The sequence below is a fragment of the Aulonocara sp. 'chitande type north' Nkhata Bay genome, linkage group LG7 (assembly GCF_057382095.1).
Source record: "Aulonocara sp. 'chitande type north' Nkhata Bay isolate Kocher_YH1m ecotype deep benthic linkage group LG7, A_spYH_male_GT1.1, whole genome shotgun sequence".
In the NCBI taxonomy this organism is placed as follows: Eukaryota; Metazoa; Chordata; class Actinopteri; order Cichliformes; family Cichlidae; genus Aulonocara; species Aulonocara sp. 'chitande type north' Nkhata Bay.
Window position 1 is genome coordinate 43,673,191 of NC_141350.1, and position 23,373 is coordinate 43,696,563.

The 23,373-nt window shown below is 41.2% G+C and overlaps 1 protein-coding gene across 1 annotated transcript; it reads right to left on the bottom strand.

The window, feature by feature from the left end:
* Positions 1-400: 400 nt before the first annotated feature.
* LOC147325842 (sodium/glucose cotransporter 1-like) lies at positions 401-23,197 on the bottom strand. The gene is made up of 8 exons (XM_086297761.1): positions 22,157-23,197; positions 10,878-11,013; positions 10,653-10,760; positions 10,419-10,569; positions 10,165-10,333; positions 8,906-9,121; positions 3,554-3,659; positions 401-2,236 (listed from the first exon to the last, which is right to left on the bottom strand). Exons 1-8 carry the CDS (start codon positions 23,195-23,197, stop codon positions 2,028-2,030), a joined length of 2,136 nt encoding a protein of 711 aa, XP_086153887.1. The 3' UTR covers positions 401-2,027.
* Positions 23,198-23,373: the final 176 nt, after the last annotated feature.

Below are 23,373 nucleotides of genomic sequence, written 5' to 3' on the forward strand. Positions count from 1 at the left end.
CAAGTGAAGATACTTGAGATACAAAAACCTAACAGGTAGTATTTGTATCGCAGTGGGTTATAGCTCAAATTTAATAAAGTATAATCCAGTTTAGGTTGCTGCAAGTGTGTACATGACAGCTCTGTTAAACTGTAACCATTTGCTGTGTCACTGATAAACTGATTGTGACAGCTTTGTTGATAAGTAAAACAAGAATAGCCGTCAAACACTGCCACTGATAACTTGTCTCACTCATGTCAAGGAAACAAGGAAATATTTTTTTCCCACTTACTGCAAGTCTATGACAACTAATACTCACAGGAAATAATATTGATAAAAGATGTTTTATTCCCCCTTTCTAGGTTATTTATTAGTCTCACTGCTGTTTGAGGAGGTCTGTAACAGACTGAAAAATACACGAGAACCAATGTCAGAATGAAAAATGTTACCTGTGATATTCAGCCAAACCAAATAGCACCAAAACAACAAAGGAAACACATCAGAGGGCGATATGTATGATTTTTATGTATGTATGTTAAAGTCAATGGACAGATACAGTTGATGTTGTGAACCTTTGCATGTTAATATCATTTGGATAAGACAGTCTTTGTTGTTCCAGCAGTTGGGAAATTCACAATATTACAGTATCAGAGTGGACAGAGCGGGAATAAATAGATGCAGCACAAGCAAACAATATTATGAGGTGACTAAAGACGCAAGTACTATCAGCTGCCACTAGGTGTCCCTACAGTAACAGCTTTATGAGCCAGATGTCACTGAGCTCTGACAGGTGAAGAACAGGTTGTGTTAAAGTTTCTTTCCTTATGCTTTGCTTCCAGTTACTTTGCTTGACACCTGATAAACAAACCACATGATAGTGTTCAAGGCTCTGTTCTCACGTGTAATGCTCAAAGCTTGCAGTAATTATTTGGTTGTGAAGACACAGGTGTGGTGTAGGTGTGGTTCCCAAAAAGCAACGCCCTGCATTCCATGATCGTATGATTGACCACACTCAGCGACCTTTTTTATGGCATCAGCATAATAAAATTATTATTGTAATTACTATCTGGTCAGTTAAGGTTTTATTGCTTTTATATTGTCTTTTTTATATTGCCTGAAGGCCAGAGAAGATATAAGAAAAAGATATGGCATTAGAGTGTTACTCTATGAGCGAGTTCTACAACGGAAAAGATGGAGGTAGAAGAAATGTTATGATACGTTATTCTAGGATAAACTTTTGGAGTGTTTTTGTCTGATGTGAATAGTGATTTTATATACGTGGTGATCGTGGCTCATGAGTTGGGAGTTCGTCTTGTAATCGGAAAGTTGCTGGTTCGAACCCCGGCTCCGACAGTCTCGGTTGTTGTGTCCTTGGGCAAGACACTTCACCCGTTGCCTACTGGTGGTGGTCAGAGGGCCCGGTGGCGCCAGTGTCCGGCAGCCTCGCCTCTGTCAGTGCGCCCCAGGGTGGCTGTGGCTACAATGTAGCTTGCCATCACCAGTGTGTGAATGTGTGGATGACTGGATGTATAAAGGGCTTTGGGGTCCTTCGGGACTAGTAAGGTGCTATACAAAATACAGGCCATTGCAAGGTTTTTATGTCCTGGTGACCACTGCAATGAAAGTTAAATGTAATAATGGTTCAGAATACACAAACAAGAGCCCAAAGATGATCACAGATCACAGTGCTGGATTGTTCTTTACAAGTGAAGGCTAACCTGCAGCTTCATTCACAAAATATTTCAAATTTACCATTAAGATAAAGAAGAAAATTCATACTTCTCCCAAATGATCTTCAGACATTTTAGAATGACAAATAGCATACAAATGTGTAAATATTTATGCACTTCAACATTTTTTAAGTCTAATATGTATTAATATATTACAGTCTACTGGTTCACTTAAACTTTTAAATACCAGGAAGCAATAAAGAAAAGCACAGTGCTCTAAACATAAGGTTTAAACAGGGTTTTAGGGCTGAGGCCTACTGAGCAGTCTGTTAAATTTGTATAAATTAGACTCTGTGAGCAGTTGAAATCAGCTGACTTTTAGCCAAAATAGGCATGACAGAACACAGCCACACACAGAAGGATGACGGCGTTGACATTGACTACGTTCCTCCACAGAGGCACCTCTGAGGTGTCTGTCAGCTTCCTTTGCAGCTCTTCCTCCTCTTCTTTAGTCAGCTTGGGGGCTTTTTTGGTTTCCAGGCCACAGAAGCACATCACCGCTTTCTTCAAGAAGCCAGGCTCATCATCTGCAAAAGAAGAAACAAGACAAACGAAAGTTTGCATGTATTTGTTTATATGTATGCATAACATGTGTTAAATATGGTAAATGGCCTGTATTTATATAGTGCTTTACTAGTCCCTAAGGACCCCAAAGCGCTTTACATATCCAGTCATCCACCCATTCACACACACATTCAAATACTTGTCAGTTTCACACAAAACACCCCTTTTTTCAATTAAATATTTCATTTTGCATCTCAATCTCCTACCTGTGTGATCTGAGTCTGTGTGCGTTCGTGTGTGTGCGCTGCGTAGTGACGTAGGCGCGTGCATTTGTGCCCCGGTCTCAGCTCCTTTCAGCATGGCCGGAGGTAAGTCACTGCCACGTTGCTCTCAGCTAATTAAAGTTTGCTCAGACCCCAAGCTGCAATTTGAATACAGCCGAACCGCCGCGTTTTTGTTTGTCATTAAGAGACTCATTCGGGATAAGTTAGTCTGATCGCTAGCGGCTTGTGGGCGTATTCGCTGCAGTTTTTTTTTTTAACAGTGTGCACTCTTTTCTCCTTCGTCAGGAGAGATGTACTGGCAGGTGTGTGACACACACAGATCCCCCCCCCCCCAATTTTTTTGCACATGTCGAGGAGCGTCAGGCTACATTTCACTGTGTGTTATACTTGTATAACTATGCATGTGACAAATAAAGAACCTTGAACCTTGAACCTTGATCAGACCCTTATTTCTGTGTTGCAGGTATGGAGATGTTCTCTTGTTTTGGAGATGCGGTCTTTCATTCAGTGTTTTTAATGGTACAGTGTTGTATTGCCTGTTGGATGGCGGTTGTTAATATGATTGTACTGAAGTATAATGTTTGAACTATAAGCACTAGAATATTGGGTCCTGGTTATTAAATTGTATTTGTCTGACTGTTTATTTGTTTTTGAATTACTTTGTTTATTGTTCTTATAAGTTCTTTTGATGATTTTTCAGTAACATATTATTTATTTTGTGCTTTTTGTTTTTGAGAGCTTAAGTTACTGTTTTAAAACAATTTGTTGTATTTGATTTATTATATTATTGTAGCATTAATAAAGCTGCAGGCACAGCTCCTTTCAGCCTGGCCGGAGGAGAGGTGTACTGGCAGGTGCGTGACACACACAGATCAGACACTTATTTCTGTGTTACAGATGTGCAGTAAAGAGCCAAAGACCCAGTGCTGTCTTGTGCCTCTTACTTTCATGCCAGAACACAATGCAACAACAACAGGCGTAACACATGAACGGGTTACATATGGATGCATATTTACTGTGCTATATTTTACTCTGCTGCGTATGTCAGCTCATTACCGTCTGAGTCCACACTGTTGGAATCTTGGTTATCAGTCCAATCATCCATCTCAAGATCGACCCTCTCCTCTGTACAGTTCCTCAGGCTCCAGCACAGTCGATACAACTAGTCAAACGGCACAAAATGTGGTAAAAAGTATTATCAGAAAATTTATCATTTTATTTTACTTCTTAATAACTGATTAAACACAGTTTAACAAGGAGACTCAGCAGATATGAAGGTTAAAGCAAGTTAAATCCCCATACTAGATCAGTCTGGTGGAAGCTGGAGGATGAGGATAGAGGGAAGGTGTGTTAGGAGGCAGCAAGATAGAAGAAAAAAGCAGGAGTGTAGAGGCAACATTAAATGTAGGCTGGTTACAACTATGGCTGGTAAAGGGAGAGAGCTGGAGGATATAATGAAGAAGGTAGATGCATTGTGTGCAAAATAGTAGATGGAATAGAAGCAAGGCCAAGAGCACTGGAGATGGATTCAAACTCTAGAGTGCGACCAATTTCAATGGTGCGACTAAAAAAAATCTTAGGTCGCACTGGTGTGACCAACTGTTCGAGTGGAAAAAAAAAAGACTCCGCAACTCTGAAAGTCTCTGTGGTCAACAACAGACACACATTATGCCTCTGTCGTGGTCTAAACCAATCAGGGATAGTCAGGGGTGGGACCTCTCTGATTGGTCTAGATATTCCTGTAGCCTTTCGCAAGTACGTTTGAAAGTGCAGGCGGATAGAGAGAGGTGAGCTGTAGTGATGGGATTTCCGGCTCTTTTAAGAGATCCGGCTCTTTCGGTTCGGCTCACTAAAAAGAGCCGGCTCTTTCGGCTCTGAACCGGCTCTTCAGGTTGTTTTGTTGCTTTAATTAATTTATTATTAACAATAATATAAAATTATGCACAAAAGGAATTACTAAGGTAAAAACAAGTGGTTTTATTTATATATGTTTATATATAAATATATGCGGTGGCCCCTAGAGACAAAACACGTACAAACTCCAAAACACATTTCTAGCATGAACTGAACTTCCAAAGCAGAGCTACTAGATCACTTAAATTACACAATTGAAAGCATGTGTGTATTGTTTGTGTATTTATACACAGGCACTCATATATATATTCAAATAATTTTAAAAAAAGTTCATTTACCTGTTATTACCACACACCAAATCCGGTCGTTGGTACTTGCTGGCTTGTGTAGCCACAAGATAACAAAGGCTCAACACTGCGCCCAGCATCCTGGAGCACTTCTGTTGTCTTTTGTACGTGTTTTGAGTTTTTATGTGCTTCTGAGTTTTTATATGCTTCTGAGTTTTTACGTGCTTCGGAGTTTGTACGTGTTTTTACATGTTTTGGCGTTTTTACGTGTTTTGGAGTTTGTACGTGTTTTTACGTGTTTTGGAGTTTGTACATGCTTCAGAGTTCGTACGTGATTTGAAGTTTGTATGTGCTTTGTCTCTAGGGGCCACCGTAAATATACTTTTATTTATTCACTCCACATAAAATGTAATAAATAAATCATATAATACAAAAATCAACTATTCACATTTCAAGTTTTAACTATTTAAATTTTCAGCTTTTTCCTTTCACAAATTTAAAGTGAAAAGAACACAAAACACTGCAAACCACAACACAATTAAATATAAATTATAATATGAAAACTAAAAGAACATGCATATTCTCTGTCATATGGACCTGCATGAATAAACTTTCTCAATCCTTTATCATCTGCAACCGAAAATAGTTGTGGATGATTACTATACCTTTCTAATGTTGTTGTCCCTGCCTCTCTTTCTCTCTCTCTGGCTCTGTTCCTGTGCTACTGAGTGTAACTACCGCCCCTCCCCCCTCTGCCCAGCGTAAAGCACAAGGCCCGCGTGCAGAGTGAAGCGGGAAAAAAGTGCGAGAGAGAGGCTGAGAGAAAGAAAAAAAAAACAAAAAACCCACGTGACGGCTCGCGATAAATAGTCGGCTCGCGTCGTTCACGTCAAAGAGTCGGCTCTAAGAGCCATTTCGTTCGCGAACGACCCATCACTAGTGAGCTGCTTGAATAAAGCGCTATCGATTTATTAAATCTGAATCGACTTTTAAATATAAACGTATTTTGCCAGAAATGCCAGAATCTCAGGTTAAAGCTCACAAAACTATTTCAACAACCACCAAACAGCAAATGAGAGCAGGTACACAGAGCTGCAGGTTTTGTCTCTCTCCAACCAAAATTCACTGAACCAGCAGCAAAAGATGATCCAAACTACGATTCACATTTGATAAATGTCGTCATTAATTCCCTCTTACTTTTGCTGTTTTTTTTCCTTCCACCATGATAAAAATCACACTTCATGCACAGCTCTCTCTCTCTCTCTGTGTGTACTTCAAGAACAGTTTCTCATCTCAAGTCTCTGTTTTCGGTATTATTCATTCGCTTATTACCAGTGTTGGGACTAACGCGTTATTAAGTAACGCGTTACAGTAACTACGTTATTATTGTGGTAACGAGCACGGTAACTAGTTATTATGCCAAAATCAGGAACGCGTTACTCGTTACTGGGATTTAGATAGGCTCGTTACTCGATACTTCGTGTGGTGGCTATCGCGGAGCTTCCACAGATTCAGTAACATTAGCAAGTGGTGGAGGCCAGCAGGTGGAAGAAGGAAAAGAGACCCGAGGCGGCCGCCGGTCCAAGTGTGAACTGAACTTCAGGTAAGAAGTTATGACCTGCAGTCTCTCTGGGTCAGATATGAACCAAGTTTAGGTGTAGTTTATTTTCGTTATTCTGACTTTTTCCGTACTGCGTGCTAGCTAGCATGACGGAGTTTCTATACAGCTGGGTGGGTGCTATGAAGTTAATGATGTTGAACTTTATTTTGTTCATAAGTTATTAGAGTTGCCAACCGTCCCGTCTGGTATTCAGAGAAAATATTAAACGCTTCTTATTGAGGTGAAAAGGAACAGTTTGTCCCGTAATTCAGCTACAATGGAAAAGGCACAAAGCTGGAGTTATTCTCTGTCTTTGCTGCACAGCTGCCTCTTCTTCTCTCATTCTCCCCCCTCCCTCTCCCGTTTCTACTTCAATCATGAAACTGATCAATGATCAGCTGATCGGCTCTCTTGTTTGTTTATCGCTCACTTTGCGCCGAAAGAGGAAACCAGCGGATGTCGCGCTAAACAACAGCAGCACGTTTAAGCTTGATCAGCTGTTGTTAGAATTTATTTAATATTAATTTCTAGTATCAGCTGATGTTTGCTGGAGCCACAGCTGCAAAAAAGCTGCTCGTCATGATATGGTTTGGTTATCTGGTGAGAGGGAAACATGAAGATGAAACCAGGAGACGTCCTTACTGGATCATCAGAGCTGTGATGGAGAAACAGGTTTACCTTTTAGGTGACATGAATGAGTTGAAGGGAAGTTATGAACTGTTTCTGAGAGACAAATAACCCCAGGATCCTTTTTTAGGTAGCTGACAGCTGGTAACTGTGCAGGGGCGGGTCTAGCAAAGTATTGCCAGGGGGCATGTAGGGCATTAACAGGGAAAGGGGGGCACAAAGAAATACTTTTCTTTCTTATTCTCATTTAAAATGTCTAGCTTTTAAAAAATAATTATCTGAATCTTACAACAAACGATTGATAGATTGATGCATATTAACCATCAAAACAGTGTACATCACAACAGCGTTTGTTTTCATTCAAAGGCTTTATGATTTTTCCTATAATGGTGGGCCGGTCTCTAGTCAAAATGCCCGGGACGATTTTTTTGTCCCAGTCCAGCCCTGTATGCAGCTCATCTGCAGTCTGGTGTTGCCTACATCTTCCTATTCAGAAGGCAGAATTTCCGAGTTCTGAGTACAATCGAAAGCACCACGACTACAGTTTTTGTGTTGCATGTAAAAGGCGCACATGACTCTGTGACGTAGGCTAGAATCATGGCAGCAGTCAATGACGGTCCAGGCGTGGGATTTCTCTCGTGGAAATATGCACATTATCTTTTCCTTTCTATTGGTAGGTGGCACAGTGCACTTGTGGCAAATAAGCAAGCTAGAAGACTGGCAAAGTTATGGAAGAAACACACTAACAAGAGAATTCTGAGTAAAACCAAAGTTACTTTCCCTAGTAACTAGTTACTTTGAAAGTAACGAGTAACTTGAAGTAACTGAGTTACTTTTGAGAGAAGTAACTAGTAATGTAACTAAGTTACTATTTTAAAGTAACTTACCCAACACTGCTTATTACCCACCAGTCTACCGTAGTTTACAGTGCTGTCGGCCGCTGTCTTTTTAAAAATTTTTTACTTTACTTAAATGACCTCGGACAAAGCCTAATTTCTGCTGGTCAATACTGAAGAAATTTAAACTTTTTGAAATTATGTAAAATTGCAGAATAATTTTAAATTTAAGTTTTCTTTTAAGTTTTCTGTTATAAAAAGCCAGGAAAACCTCCTTCATGTTTTTCTGTGTTTTATTCTCAGTTACTTTGACACAAAGGCTGTGATGCTCACAATTCTGACGAAGTCATACATGTATCAGCACTGATAAATGATCAGAATTATAATATTTCTGACTGTCTGCGGCAAAGTTGAATCGAATTGAATGGATTATAGAAAACGGTGATGATACCCAGCCCTAGTGAGTAGCCTAGGCCCGACAGAAGTGGATGTAGCTGTGGGTAATAAGAAAAGATGAAAAGAACGATTGACAACTTTTTTGTTAAGGCCTGATCCGTCTGAAATTCATAGTCAGTGCTCTGACACGGAGCCATCAGTATCTAAACGCTGAAAAAATACATATATCCAGAAAACACATTATATGCTGTGATAAATGCACTGCCCAAGTGTCCCCTCTCCCCACTGCCTTTCAGCGGCAGGCAGCAGCAAACAGGTCGTCAGAGGAGGCCGATGTGATGATTAAGTTTAATTTTGTCAACAATATTACCAAAGAATGCCAATGCACTTTAAGCACAAGCACTTTTTCAGTAACTTATCTTTCTTGTACAACTGTGCTCCAAATAAAGAACTTTGTGTTGACAAGATTGTTAGTTAATCATTTACAAATCAATATTGTCTGTATGGACTGCAATTCCCCCCCCCCAAAAAAGTGCACATCTAAAACTGTGGTGTTAAGCAATGCGGTTGAAAAATTTGGGTGTGCCTAACTTTGCTTTGGCAAAAAGCAAAAAGTTAGTGTAGAGCCCTGTAAGAGTATGTGTATACTGTTGTAGAGGTGAAGAGAGTGTCAGACAGGATCATGAGAGGTCAGGAGGTGTTGTAGATGTGGAGAAAGTATATGGTAGGGTGTCATCAGCATGAATGGAGCAACAGAGAAAAATATATGGGTGCATTGGTATTTTGGTGTCTTAAATTAAAAACTTACATGTTTGTCGTCAATAGGTTTGGTCATGAGAGACACTGCCAGCATGACGATGCCGGAGATGACAAACAGAATTAGCCCAAAGTAAAGGTAGTGAACTCCACATATGATAGTGGGACAGTTACTGGGGATAGCACAGCTACCTGTCCCATAAATAAACTCAGTAATCATCCTGCTCAAGCCCATACACAGCCCAATTATGAGGCCATAAAATGCACCCTGTGGAAAGAAAGAAAAAAGGACAAATATTACTTTATATCAAAATACTTTTAAAAAGTTTAAAGGTTTAAAAATGGTAAATAAATACAATATAGTAAAATATTAATAGATAGCAACATATATATGTATATATAATATTGTGTTTGAAGAAATAGTTTTGGATAAATGCTTCTTGCTAAAAGTGAGATTGAATCAGCGCTACATTTGGATGCATATTGAACAGGAAGCTGGAATCATGATTCTTACAGTATATTAACATACCAGCATTTGTAACTCTTGTTGCATCCTGTGTTTAATATGTACAGATCCAAAATATAAAAAATGTGTCTACAAAAAGTAGTTTGACAGTTCATGAAGGAATATTTACCACTTTTGCCCAAGTGTAATACTATTTTGTGGTCAGGACCTACTGGGATGTTACGCAAGCTGATTGTCAACACATAGAAAGTGACTATTTATATGGAATCCAGAGATAACTATAAGACAATTAAATTTTGCAATTCAATTATGAATACAGACTTTGAAAGCAGGGGCTCACAATCCTTCTGACTTGCTGAGTTTTAAGTAGTAAGTGTCTGCCAAGACACCACGGGGATGAATAGTTCGTGGTGGCCTAGCGCTTATCGCAATGTTGCATTTTAATCTGTTGGTTTTACATTTCAATCATGATGTGGACATTTTGTAATAATTAAACAACTTATTAATTATTGAACTTTTTCAGTGGTTGTGGATGGAAATAACTACTTTTGCCAAGAAGCACTCTGACAGCTCTATTTTATTCCCAGTCCATCTACTGAGCTAAGCTATGAACTACTTGGCTTATTTTTCTCTACAGACTTACAGATTGGTTTAATCATTTATCCCTAAAACTCAGCAAAGATGTAAACTGTTTTTCTTAAAGTGTCAAATGACAAAAGCTTTGCTCTTGATAACATTTTCCTGACTAAATCCCAGAGGTATGTGAAGGATTCTTTCACTGTGCAAAACCACAGTGAAGAACAGATTTCTTTCTTATTTCATGAAAAAGTCAAGCAAACACTTACAGTCTCATTGACACGTTTGCAAAAAATGGCAAGCAAGAAGACAGCTGCAACAGGTGGGGCAAGGTAACTGGTGATGGATTGAGTGTAGACAAAAAGCTGACCACTTTGGGCTGCCTGCACCACAGGAATCCATGCTATGCTCACACCAATCAGGGCCAAGATAAAAACTCTGTACATAGTTGAAAAAAATGCAATCAGTATTTAACACTTTAGACAATCATTGTATCAGACACAACAACAAAAATGTGTTTTACCTGCCAGCAATCATGAGTTCCTTCTCACTAGCAGAGCGACGAATTCTAGTGTAGATGTCCATGGTGAAGAGAGTACTGGCACTGTTGAAGATAGAGGTAAGGGAGCTCATCAAAGAGGCCAGCATCACAGACAGCATAAGACCTCGCAAGCCTGAAATAGAGTAACAGATTAAAAAGTAGAAATATAAAAAAAATCTGCAATAATTAAAAGTTAATAAGACAAAGGTCACCAACCTTTAGGCATGAGTTCCACGACCAGTTTCGGATAAGCAATGTTGCTGCAGCCCACCTTGGTCCCACAGTGTTTTTCACATTCATCTGGATCCACACATGCTACCACATCTAGATTAAAGGCAAGAAAATCCACAGTATTTCAGTTTATCACAACTTTAAATATACCAGTAAGCTTGCTACATAAGTTGCATACAACAGACTCTTAAAACCACACACCACACTCACCTGTGTACAGGATCCTGCTAATCATCCCGGGGAAAACCATGAGGAACATGGGCAGTATCTTCAGGTATCCACATAGGATACAACCTCCTTTCACGTGAGAGAGACTCTTGGCAGAGAGGCAGCGCTGCACAATCACCTACAATTAGGAAACAATTGTAGTACAATTCAGTGGTGGTAAGCAACAAAATACATTTACTCATAGAGCCAGATTCAATGTGAAGTATTGCAACAAGCTGAGAAATCAGACAGCAAGAAACTCACAAGGAGGCACTGAATCTTCAAATACTGCTGTAAACCCTACAACTCCAAAGGCTGTGCTCTTTTATTCTGCATTTATTTTTTTTATTATTATTATTTTTTTTTTGCCTGTCCCATTTGGTTCTTTAGCCGTCAGAATTGTTGTCTGAAGACCAACAAGGATACCCAATGGATTTATTTTGCCAAATGGATCATTGTGGCATTGCCGTATTGGTCCATTTGATCGACCTTTGTTTTTATTATTTATTTTATTTTATTTTCAGTTGTTACAGGCGGGACAGACATGAGTGAGGGATAGGAAAGGGAGAAAGAAAGAGGAAGGAAAAGAAAAACAGAAGGTGAGAGGGACAGTGAGAAAAGGGGGGGGGGGGGGGAATCTCCTGGATCACCTGTTGAGAGAAAAAGGATAGAAAACAAGCAACAAAAACCAAAGCAACATACTAAACACAACATCATCGCATTAATCTAGCTAAGTGTAGACAGCAGTAAATACTAAATATTCAATGTTGTTGTGCAGCACGCAGGATTGACAGCGCACAATGTGCTTTGAAGTAGTAGCCAAGAAAGGTGTAATTTAAGTCTACGAACAGTGAACACCCATGTGCACACCTGTGTGGATCAGCGTGCTTGTATTCAAATGGTTTCCACATGTAATGGTCTGCAAGAGGATGTAGCGAGCCATAGCCCGGTCCCCCAGGGCATGAAGCAGGCATGGAGGAGATCCAGGCCCCAGACATCCAGAGGCCCCAGAGTGCGAGAGCATTTGCATTTAAAAAGCATATTAACACTGTGCTTCCAGCAGGTTACTATCACTGTGCATAACTTATAACATATGCATCTCTTTTCCATCATAAAGAACACGTATAAGTCTAAACAGACCTGCAGCATGGAACATACTATTACAGCTACATAACCATAACAGTAAACATAAATTTCTTAAATTAAGTATGAAACACAGTGTTCCAGAGGCATGATGGGAAATTACATTTAGACACTCCCACACTCCACACAGCCCTCACCTAGGTGATTAGCTGTCCCCAACAACCCACATGTCTGTGTCAAAATCTTTGAGATGTTGGGGGAGGTGACACTGTCGTTGAGTCAGATTAGAAGATTCCTCAGTGGTCTCTCAAGTTGGGTTGAGGGTCTAGGGTTAGTGCTGGAGCCCTGAGTGCATGACAGTCACGATGGAGCACAACCACCCTTTTTATTTTGACCAGCCACACCATGTAAACCACATCTGACAGTCTGTCATACACATTGCAGAGTCCAACGCACTGGCTCATCAGTTTAGGAGAAATGCTTATCTTTCTCTCCGGGTTGAAGGCCCACACCTGCTCCCCAGGTACAAGACCTTTCACCCTGAATCATACAGTAAGCATGTTTCTGCTGGGAACTTGCATCAACGAGGGCCTACCTCATCAGCTTATGAGATCCCCCAACTAGGTGGTTAGCTGTCTCCAAAACCCCACATGTCCATGTCAAAATCTTTGAATTGTTGGGGGAGGTGACACTGTCGTTGAGTTGGCTTTGAAGATTCCTCGGTGGTCTCTCAAGTTGGGTTTAGGGTCTACGGTTGATGATGGGGCCCTGAGTGCAAGACAAGGAGTGCTCATCATGGAGCAAAACCACCCTATTCTATTTGACCAGCCGCACCACTCTTTCCGCTCTGAGTAAGGTTGCTACCTCTAGGCTAGGCAGGTGGCGCTTCAGCAGCTTCACAAGGCTTTGTTCCTTGTCTTGTTATGATCAGCAGTAGCCTATTCTTCTTAAATTCCAGCATCATGCTATATGGTAAATGGTAAATGGCCTGTATTTATATAGCGCTTTACTAGTCCCTAAGGACCCCAAAGCGCTTCATCCACCCATTCACACACACATTCACACACTGGTGATGGCAAGCTACATTGTAGCCACAGCCACCCTGGGGCGCACTGACAGAGGCGAGGCTGCCGGACACTGGCGCCACCGGGCCCTCTGACCACCACCAGTAGGCAACGGGTGAAGTGTCTTGCCCAAGGACACAACAACCGAGACTGTCCAAGCCGGGGCTCGAACCGGCAACCTTCCGGTTACAACTCTTGAGCCACGATTGCCCCGATCGTCCATGTGTTTTCTCTCTTCATCCATGTCTTCTTTATCTGTGGTTTCTGCTCCTCATGTTAAAGTCACTCAAAAGTTAAATTCTTGGTAAGAAGACATACAGCGAGTTTTAGCCTTTTTCCACCTTTATTCAAATTTCTATTACTGTTTACAAGTACTTTGTTCTCTGGTCTTCATTAGTCTACAATCTCTTTTGTAGGCTCTCTCTCTGCTCTCCTTGCCTCAAATGGTTTTCCAGCATTATTGCAGACTCTCTTGTATCTCCTGACCATTGTCAATTCTCAGCCTTTTGCAGGTTCTGTGCTCTTCCTCCTGGCCTCTATTGGCCCTTGAGCGATATTGTAGGTTCTGTCTTCTTTCTTGAACTCTCAGCCTTTTGGAGATTTTCTGCTTTCCATCCTGGCCTCTGATGGCCCTTAAGTCTTATCTCAGGCTCACACTCTCTTCTGGCCTCTGACAGGCCTTGAGCCAAAATTCTCTCTCTCCTCCTTTCCTGGCCCCTGTAACATTGCAGCCTTAATGCAGGCTCTGGCCTGGCCTCCAACAGCTTTCCAGCCTTATTACAGGCCTTTTTCTTCCTACTCACCTCTGTCAACCCACAAATCTTATTGCAGGTTCATATCACTCTCTGCTGGCCTCTGATGGCCCTTGAGCTTTTATCGCAGGCTCATTTTCTGTCCTGCTTCCCTTTTTCTTGTTTGCTATCTGGACCTTTTCATCAGTTGACTATATTCTGTTCCTTTGGTCATGTCTCCTATGGCATTATTTTTGTGCCACTATTCTGAGCGCACGTAAAAAATATTTGCAGGTGCAAGTGTTGCATTTTGAGGAGAAATTTATTTTGAGCAGTGTGCAAACACTGAAATTCATTTCAGTGTTTGCTATTATCCACACACACACACACGCACACACGCGCACACACACACACACACACACACACACGCGCACACACACACACACACATTTGCGCTTGCTCGCAACATGTTGCTTGCGCTCTCAACATTTCTGCCCGTGCGCGTTCAACTCTTTTTGTACACCGTTATATTTGTGCCACAAAACCAGCCAATCACAGACTTGACTCACAAAAATTCTGATTGGCTGTTTTGGTCTCCAATCAGCTTGAAATGACGAAATGCAATATCCCAGAATCTATTTTGTCCAAAATTCAAACAAGGCAGTGGCGGAGGAACACAGAGTGGCGGAGTTTGAAATATTACTCTTTCTGATCACAAAATAAACTTTTAAGATATTTTCATGTGAGAATGGTGCTGAGTAAACTCCAAATATCTGCTCGATTTATCAAGACATCACATATTTGCATAAGTTCTCTAATGTTTTCGGAGATGCCTGTTACCCACTAGCTGACGGGGTGGTCACTCGGGTTTAGCATAATGTATAAGGCTGAACTAACAAAAAAATCAGCCGACTACACCACCAGGTATTATAGGAAAAACCATAAAGCCTTTGAACTAAAACAAACACTGTTGTGACAGTGATGTACACTGTCTTGTTGGTATATATGTATGATTTGTATCACCTTCATGTTTCCAAACCGATATCATGAGCAGCAACTTTTACAGCTGTGGCTCCAGCAAACATCAGCTGATACTAGAAAAATTAATATTAAATAAATTCTAACAACAGCTGATCAAGCTTGAACGCGCTGCTGTTGTTTAGCGCGACATCCGCTGGTTTCGTCTTTCTGGTGCAAAGTGGGCAATAAACAAACAAGAAAGACAGGACTTGTGGCAGAAAAGCCGATCAGCTGATCATTGATCAGTTTCATGATTGAAGTAGCAACAGGAGAGGGAGGGGGGTGAATGAGGGGAGAACACTCAGTTGTGCAGCAAAAACACTGGATAACTCCAGCTTTGTGTCTTTTTTCATTCTAGCTAAAGGACTTATCTTGTTCCTTTTCCCCTCAATGCAGATGTATTGTAATTGGTCCAGCCCAGAGTTGATCATGACCAATTGGCTAATCCACCACCTTTCATTGTTTATACCGTTTTAAAAAAAAACAAACAAACATAAAAATGAAAAATCACCATGGCCCACCAGGCAAATGCCCTGTATTCCCAATGGCTAGTCCAGCTCTGCGGTCAGCTGGAGGGTAACAGGCATTTCCGAAAACATTAGAGCACTTATGCAAATATGTGATGTCTTGATAAATCGAGCAGATATTTGGAGTTTACTCAGCACCATTCTCACATGAAAATATCTTAAAAGTTTATTTTGTGATCAGAAAGAGTAATATTTCAAACTCCGCCACTCTGTGTTCCTCCGCCACTGCCTTGTTTGAATTTTGGACAAAATAGATTCTGGGATATTGCATTTCGTCATTTCGAGCTGATTGGAGACCAAAACAGCCAATCAGAATTTTTGTGAGTCAAGTCTGTGATTGGCTGGTTTTGTGGCACAAATATAACGGTGTACAGAAAGAGTTGAACGCGCACGGGCAGAAATGTTGAGAGCGCAAGCAACACATTGCGAGCAAGCGCAAATGCAAAAACCGAGCGAGAGGGGCTGCCATTGTGTGTGTGTGTGTGTGTGTGTGTGTGTGTGTGTGTGTGTGTGTGTGTGTGTGTGTGTGTGTGTGTGTGTGTGTGTGTGTGTGTGTGTGTGGATAATAGCAAACACTGAAATACATTTTTTGCACACAGGAATGAATTTTGTTCACTCAAATTGAGCTTTTCTTCGCTCAAAATAAATTTCTCCTCAAAATGCATCATCTACACTTGCAAATTTTTTTTACGTGCGCTCAGAATAGTGGCACAAAAATAACACCATACTGTGCTGGTGTAGTTCTTCTTCCCACCAGCAAGAGTCACTACAGTTCTTTCATGCCAAGATTTGTTTGTTATTAGCTGTAGAGTCAGTAATGCAGCACACTTTGAGAAAAGACTGACTCAGCATGTTGTTCGGATAAACACCTGCATCCATCCTCTTCGTTGTTTTACAGAAAGCATCACTTGTGAGTATTTAAGTTGAACAAGAGTTAATGCAACTCTATTTGCTATTATTTATGCACTTTTATGGTTAAAGGTGTACTGTATTCAGATTTACTTTCTTTCCAATGTTAGCTAGTTTAGTCAACTGATTTGCATTATCGTGTGAATATATAGACTGAATATTGCTTATTTTCTTCTGTTTGTAGTTTCACTCTGTTGATAATTGAAGGCAGCGTCAATAAAAGGGACGATACACCTGTCAGTTGTCGAGGAGTTTATCTATCTGCATAACTGTATTCCATTCAAATCCACCAATGGCTATTCCTGAAGCTGCGCCAGTACCAGCAATTCCTACAAAATGGACACTGCCAATATTGCTGGCAAACAGCGATGCTCCGATCTGTGGAGAGCACAGTTCAATCTGTCAGTAGGTCCATTTGTAAATTAAGGAGACTTAAGAATTCATTCAAGAATCAACTTGGTTATGCTTTTTATTAGTGGTGGGAATTTAACTTGTGAATTGCGATTAATTAATTTCAAAGTGGAATCAAAGGAGAACTTTTACCAATGCACAATTTCCTTGTGTACCAATTACACTGATGCACACAGTTACAAAAATGGAAGAATCAGAAGAAAGCACAAAAGGGACTTTGCATACCACCGAAGCACTTCAACCTTACGGTACCATCTAAATGCAAAACATGTTGCAGCGAGCACAGAAACCGTGGGAGCTGTTAGTGCTAGCAGTTCGACTACCAACAAAGGGTGTCAGCAGCCCAAATTTGATGAAATGACTGGTTTCGGGACCAAAATTAGTAAGTCAACGTCGGACAAACGTACAAATTCTCTCGCAAAATGGATTGCTCTGGACTGTAGACCACTATCAGTGGCGTTAGAAATTGTGCTCCAGATTCAGATGAGGAAGCCCTGTGCAACAGGGCCCTGAGTTTGTACAGAGCAGAAAATCACCATCAGCGAGACAGACTGGTGGTCAGGTCGAGCAGGGATGAACCCAGTCCTGGCCTGCAAGTATTTGATTAGTGCTGCCACTTCTGTCCCATGTGAGAGAATGTTCTCACTTCCAAGTTACATTGTAACAAAAAAGAGAACTGCTTTGAGCTCTGAAAAAGTAAACAGGCTAGTTTTTTCCTAAGTAACTGGCTGATAGAGGTGGACAGTAAATAAGCATGGAGGTATTGTGAGTCCAGTGAGTTTGTTATTTTTTGCACTAAAATGTTCGATGACCACACTGTTTTAGCCTAATGTACAAAATAATGTTGGTTAAGGTTACTCAGAGTTTAAAGGTGAAGCTGGTCAAATAAATAATCCTTATGTTTCTGCCTTATTTTTTTTAAGAATTAAAACTCCACTTTATGTTGAAATTGTTATTATTATTATTATTTAAAGACAATACCTTTTTGAAAAATGTACTTAAAGTACTTAAAATAACTCTACTTTTAAGTGTGTCCAGTTTTGGCCAAGGATATTATTATTTTTTCTGTTTTGCATTTAAATACAGTTTAAATCCTTTTTTCCCATAAATTAAAAGAGCTTCAGTTGACAATATTCATGTCAATGTCTAATATTTCTTCTGTCGTCCACTAAAACCCTTTAAAATTAAAAAACATTTGAACTTCTTGTGCGATTAAATGTGATTAATCAAGATTAATTAATTACGAAGCCTCTAATTAATTAGATAATTTTTTTTAATCGACTCCCACCCCTACTTTTTATGCTAGCCCATATTCTCAGTATATTGTGTAAATATTAAATGATTTAAACATTTGATTACTCAGAAGTAATTAAGATAGTTTGTTAATCTCAAATAACTCCATAAATCATATTTATATGGGACGTTACTGTTCTTAATCTCCATTCAAAACTAGACTAGTAACCAAACCCAATCATACATCACATTTATCGACCTCACATCCACGGTCAGTATAGAATCACTAATGAACCTAACATGCATTTTTTAGGTTTATGAGATGAAACCAGGTGCCTGGGAAAAGCCCCTGCATTCAACATGCTTTAGACCTCCAGGCATATTTTAACCACACATTCATACAGCACATTATCTATCTCACATCCATGGTTCATGTAGAAGGATCAGCTATCCTAAATTGCATGTCAAGATTTGAACCTGGGGACGTTTTCGCTGTGACATGACCATGATAACCACCACTGTGCCATAAAATGCTTCTTTTATGATAGCTTACATCACATTTTATTACACAGCAATAAAAAATTGTTAATGGCTCTAAATGCAGGAAGAATACTGTAAAGGATCTAATTCTAAATATAAAGATACTCACCGGCCACCATACCATACTCCTCCCTGCAAGGAAGAAGCCACCTACAGTGGATCTGTTAGTGTGGACCATAGACTGTAACAGGACAAAGGCACGTTTTTAGAAAATCCTTAAATATGTGCAAAACTGTAACAGACTACATTGAAGGAACAAAGACATCCAGACTAAAGAGGAGAAGAAAAACATGGCTTGTTAACAGCATTCAGTCACTCGACGGTATGAGGGTGACTTGCTTCCTATGCCATTGCAGCTTGCAGATCTGTAAAGGAACCTTTAATGCTGCAAGGTGTTGTATGTGCAGATTCTAGAGCAACATATGCTCCCATCCAGACGACATCTTTTTCAGTGAGAGCATTGTATTATCCAGCAAGACAATGCTCATTGCATCTATCACAACAGGATATCTTCATAGTAGAAAAGACTGATCTGCCCTGGCATTAATCCAGACCTTTCACCAACTCCAACCATTTAGGCAAAAATATGAGGAACACCCAAGAGTGTTGAGCAGCTAGAATCCTATATTATTAGACAAAAATGGGACAAAATTCCTCCATCCAATTCATAATTAGGATTTTTTTTAATGGTACATGTTTTTTTAGGTTAATTTGAAATTTCCACTAGAAATAAAATATGAATTTATGAGATTTTCAAATCATTGCATTTAGCTTTCATTTACGTTTTACACAGTGTCCTGACTTTTTTAGAATCAGGGGTGTAAGACACATTAGGACACATTAACATACAAACTATACTAAATCTTCTTAGCTGGAAACAGTTTATAAAATTATTGAGGAATTGCAGAGAAATTGGTTTTAAAAGTGATTGCAAAACTTACCCAAACTCCAACTGCCAAGACGACCAGGAAGTACACCACAATAACAGAGATATCTGCAGCATTATTAAGAGCCGTGGTGTTTTTTGCATCATTTTCTGCATTTCTGTTTATGTAAGAGAATCCAAAATAAGAATAATCTTGAGACATTTTAGCTGAGACAGACAACAGCAGTGTTGTTTGAGTCGGCTCTGTTTGAAGCGTTTACAGAAAGCGATTACCTTTATAACCTTTGGTGTGCATGTGAGAGGGAGATGAAAGCAGGAGGCGTAGATAGTGTAGATGTAAAAGAAGGGAAAACAAAGAGTGGGTTTGTCTAAGACATTAACACATACTCCAGTTGGCTGAAGGTGGATGCACATATGCTGATTCAAGAATGTTGACCTGAAAAATGTGTTAAAATGTGTAACTGTTTACCAAATAATATTGTTAATTATTAACCCTACAAGGGTGTTACGCCCCAGTCTAGGGGTACAGGAACGCAACACAAGTTTGAAAAGATTGCCCCGCCCTGGTCCCCAAAACCATACACAGAAGGAAACCAATTTCTTAGTGAATCGTGATTTATTATCTACACTGCAAAAATGAAGCTCTGGGGTGAACAAAGGCCAAAATAACGAACAAAACAAGCTAAGTCAGGAGGAGGTGCTATCTAAAACCCTATGTGAAATCAAACATCAAACAAAAGACAAGCGCTACACCTAACTCCCTAACTTGAAATAAACAGGAGAAAACAGTGCAAGGACAAACAATAAGGCAGCTCACCCCTTCTGTTGCAGTGCTATTTACAATGTGCTATTTACAATGAAAACTAGTGTACACACTATATACAAAACTCAGAAAAGCCACAAAAATCACAGGCACAAAAGTCTCAGGTTTTTGGAGGCCAGGGTCAGGTCTGCTGCTGCTGTCAGTGGCTGCCCCAGGACAACTGCTGGTGAGGGATTTGAAGAAGATCACATGGCCAGGGGACCAATCAGCAGCCGTCAGCTCATCCACTCTGGGACCTGCAAAGACTTAAAGGCACAGACAACAACAGCCACCAAAACAGATTATGGACAGGGCCATAACAAAGGGAATACCTCAAGTAAATACACCAGGGTTTGTAAAAACAAAACTCTACAGGTAATATTTGCATTGCAATGACTTATAGCTAAAATTTAATTCAGTCCAATTGATCCAGTCTAATCTGTTTGGATTTTGACACCTATGCCCATCAGTAAAATAAGCATTGCTATTAAACACATTCACTGATAACTTGTCACACTCATAATTTGCACATCAAGGACAATGTTTGATTATGGATTTAAATTAGTTTCAGTTAGTTATGATATGATCCACAAGCCTAAACTAAGATTTATAAATCTGTACAATGATTTGTGTTTAACTATTGAGCACTCATAAATACATGCTCCAACTCGCACACAAATATGAACCCATGTGAAATTATTTTACAAGTGCAGATAGGAAAACCTGAACAGAGTTGGAGTTCAGCTTCATAAATCTCATTCATTTCGCTTTAAGAAAGCTGTTTTCTGTTTACTGTTTGCTTAGAGATCATTACATGTGTACGCAAAAATCACCTGATACCAATGCTACTGATACTGTGCTACTGTTACATGCTGGACATTTTTCTGCTGCGAAAAATAGTCAGTGTGCAGCTGTAAACGGGAGAACGTTGTAGCCATAAAGTTCTGTTGCACAGCATCTCAAGCGAGCATATGCTAAATAATCTCTTATATTTTTTAAGCATAGATATAATCCAGGCCACCTTTAAAAACATTTGACAAAGAGCTTTTTGTTCTCAAAAGCTCAGTGTCACCGTTGCAATAAATGAAGCTTAAGCTTAAGTTCAATTAGGAAAGATCCGTTATCACTCATTTGTATTCCCGTGTGTTCAGTTGCAGTTGTATTCTTTACATCACTTCCTCTTTCTCACACTGCCAAACTCAATGCTTGTTCCTCTAGTCCATGAATATAAACAGTTATTCTGTTCTGCTGTGTTGGGTCATTGGAGTCCAATTGCCAAATCAAATGGCTTATTAATTGAAATTTTTTATCTCCATAAATCATGTTCAGTTGGTCTATATGATCTCTGCTTATTAAACTAATTTCTTATTTATTTTGAATGTTGATATCATTCAGATAATGTGGGATTGTGGAGGTATGTAATAATGACAGGAGAGGTCTCAGTGTCTCACTCCAACTTTATTAACTGACTCTCAGAACTTCACATATAGTGAGCGCCAAAATCTCCACCCCAACACTTCCCTTCAACTTGGGTGTGAGTGGAGCCACCTGGTGGTCCGCCACACATACCCCCCCCCCCCCCCCCCGAACACACAGTTAGGTCTCTATTCAGTCCAGGACCCTGGGTCTAAGCAAACGACCCAAACGACTGAACCTGGGAGGGAGAGAACAGGCAGAGGAAGGTCCATCCTGTGAACGAGGCTGGTGAAGGCGAGCAGGAAAGGCAGGAGGAGGCTCAAACGCCGGTGGTCCGGGGGTAGTCCTGGGGGGAAAACCAGAGTCTGTCAACCCCATCGAAGGAGGGCGGCCACGGCGAGGGGCCTGGGCCGGCACTACATTACTGTCCGGAAGAACATGTGCAGGTTTAAGTCTGTCAACACACACAGTCTCCCTTCGACCCCCAAAATCCAAAACAAAATGTTTCTGGCCCGGTTCAATAACCCTGAATGGGCCGCCATACAGCGGCCGCAGCGGTGTCCTGTGGGCATCGTGCCTGACGAAAACAAACTTAGCAGTCTCTAAAGTCTTTGGAACAGGAACCCGAAGCGAGTGCAAAAGAGGGTAGAGAGATAGCACCGATGGATCGAAGCAGGGAGGAGGATTTTCGGGCAAGAATTCTCCAGGCACGCGGAGGGGCTGACCAAACACTAGCTCAGCTGGGGAAGCGCCGAGATCCTCCTTAACCGCAGAGCGCAGCCCAAGCAAAACCCACGGGAGGCGGTCAACCCAATTGCCATCCTTTAAGGAGGCGCGAAAAGCAGCCTTAAGCGACCGGTGGAACTGTTCAGACATCCCATTAGCTTGCGGGTTGTATGCGGTTGTGCGGTGGACTTTAGCCCCCAGTCCATCAGCCATGGCCGACCAAAGCTCGGAAATGAACTGGGGGCCTCTGTCTGACGTAATGTCCGCGGGTGGGCCGAAACACGAGACCCAGCTTGACAAAAACGCCTTGGCCACCACTGCTGCAGTAGTGGACGCCAGGGGGACCGCCTCCGGCCACCTGGTGGTCCGGTCAACAACAGTCAAAAGGTGCGTAAAACCTTGTGACTGTGGCAGAGGACCCACCAGATCGACATGCACATGATCGAAACGTTTGCCGGGTATGAAGAACGGCTCCAGGGGCGCCTTGGTGTGTTTATGAACCTTTGCACGCTGGCAGGGAATGCACGCCGACGCCCATTCCTTAACAGATTTGCGAAGGCCTGGCCAAACAAATTTAGAGCTGACCAGCTTAACAGAGGCCCGGACCCCTGGATGAGAGAGAGCATGTACCAAGTCAAAAACTTGACGACGCCAGGAAGCGGGAACCACTGGGCGAGGGCGGCCGGTGGAAACGTCACAGACGAGGAGGGGACCACCGTCTTGCACGGGTCTCTCCTCTAGTATGAGGCCCGTCTGGGTGGATTTAAGCGCGAGGATGTCCGGGTCACCGCTCTGATCGGCAGCCATGGTGGAGTAGTCTATGCCGAGAAAGACGGGAGAAACCAGCGCACGGGACAAACAGTCAGCCACATGATTGGATTTACCAGCCACGTGCCGAATGTCCGTGGTAAACTCAGAAATGGCTGCCAACTGGCGCTGCTGGCGTGCACTCCATGGATCAGAAACCTTGGACATGGCAAACGTCAAGGGTTTGTGGTCCACTTATGCGGTAAAGTGATTACCCTCGAGAAAAAATCGGAAGTGACGAGTCGCCAGGTGGAGCGCCAGTAGCTCCCTGTCAAAAACGCTGTAATTGCGTTCGCTGTCATGTAGCGTACGGCTGAAAAAGGCGAGCAGTTGCCAGACACCCG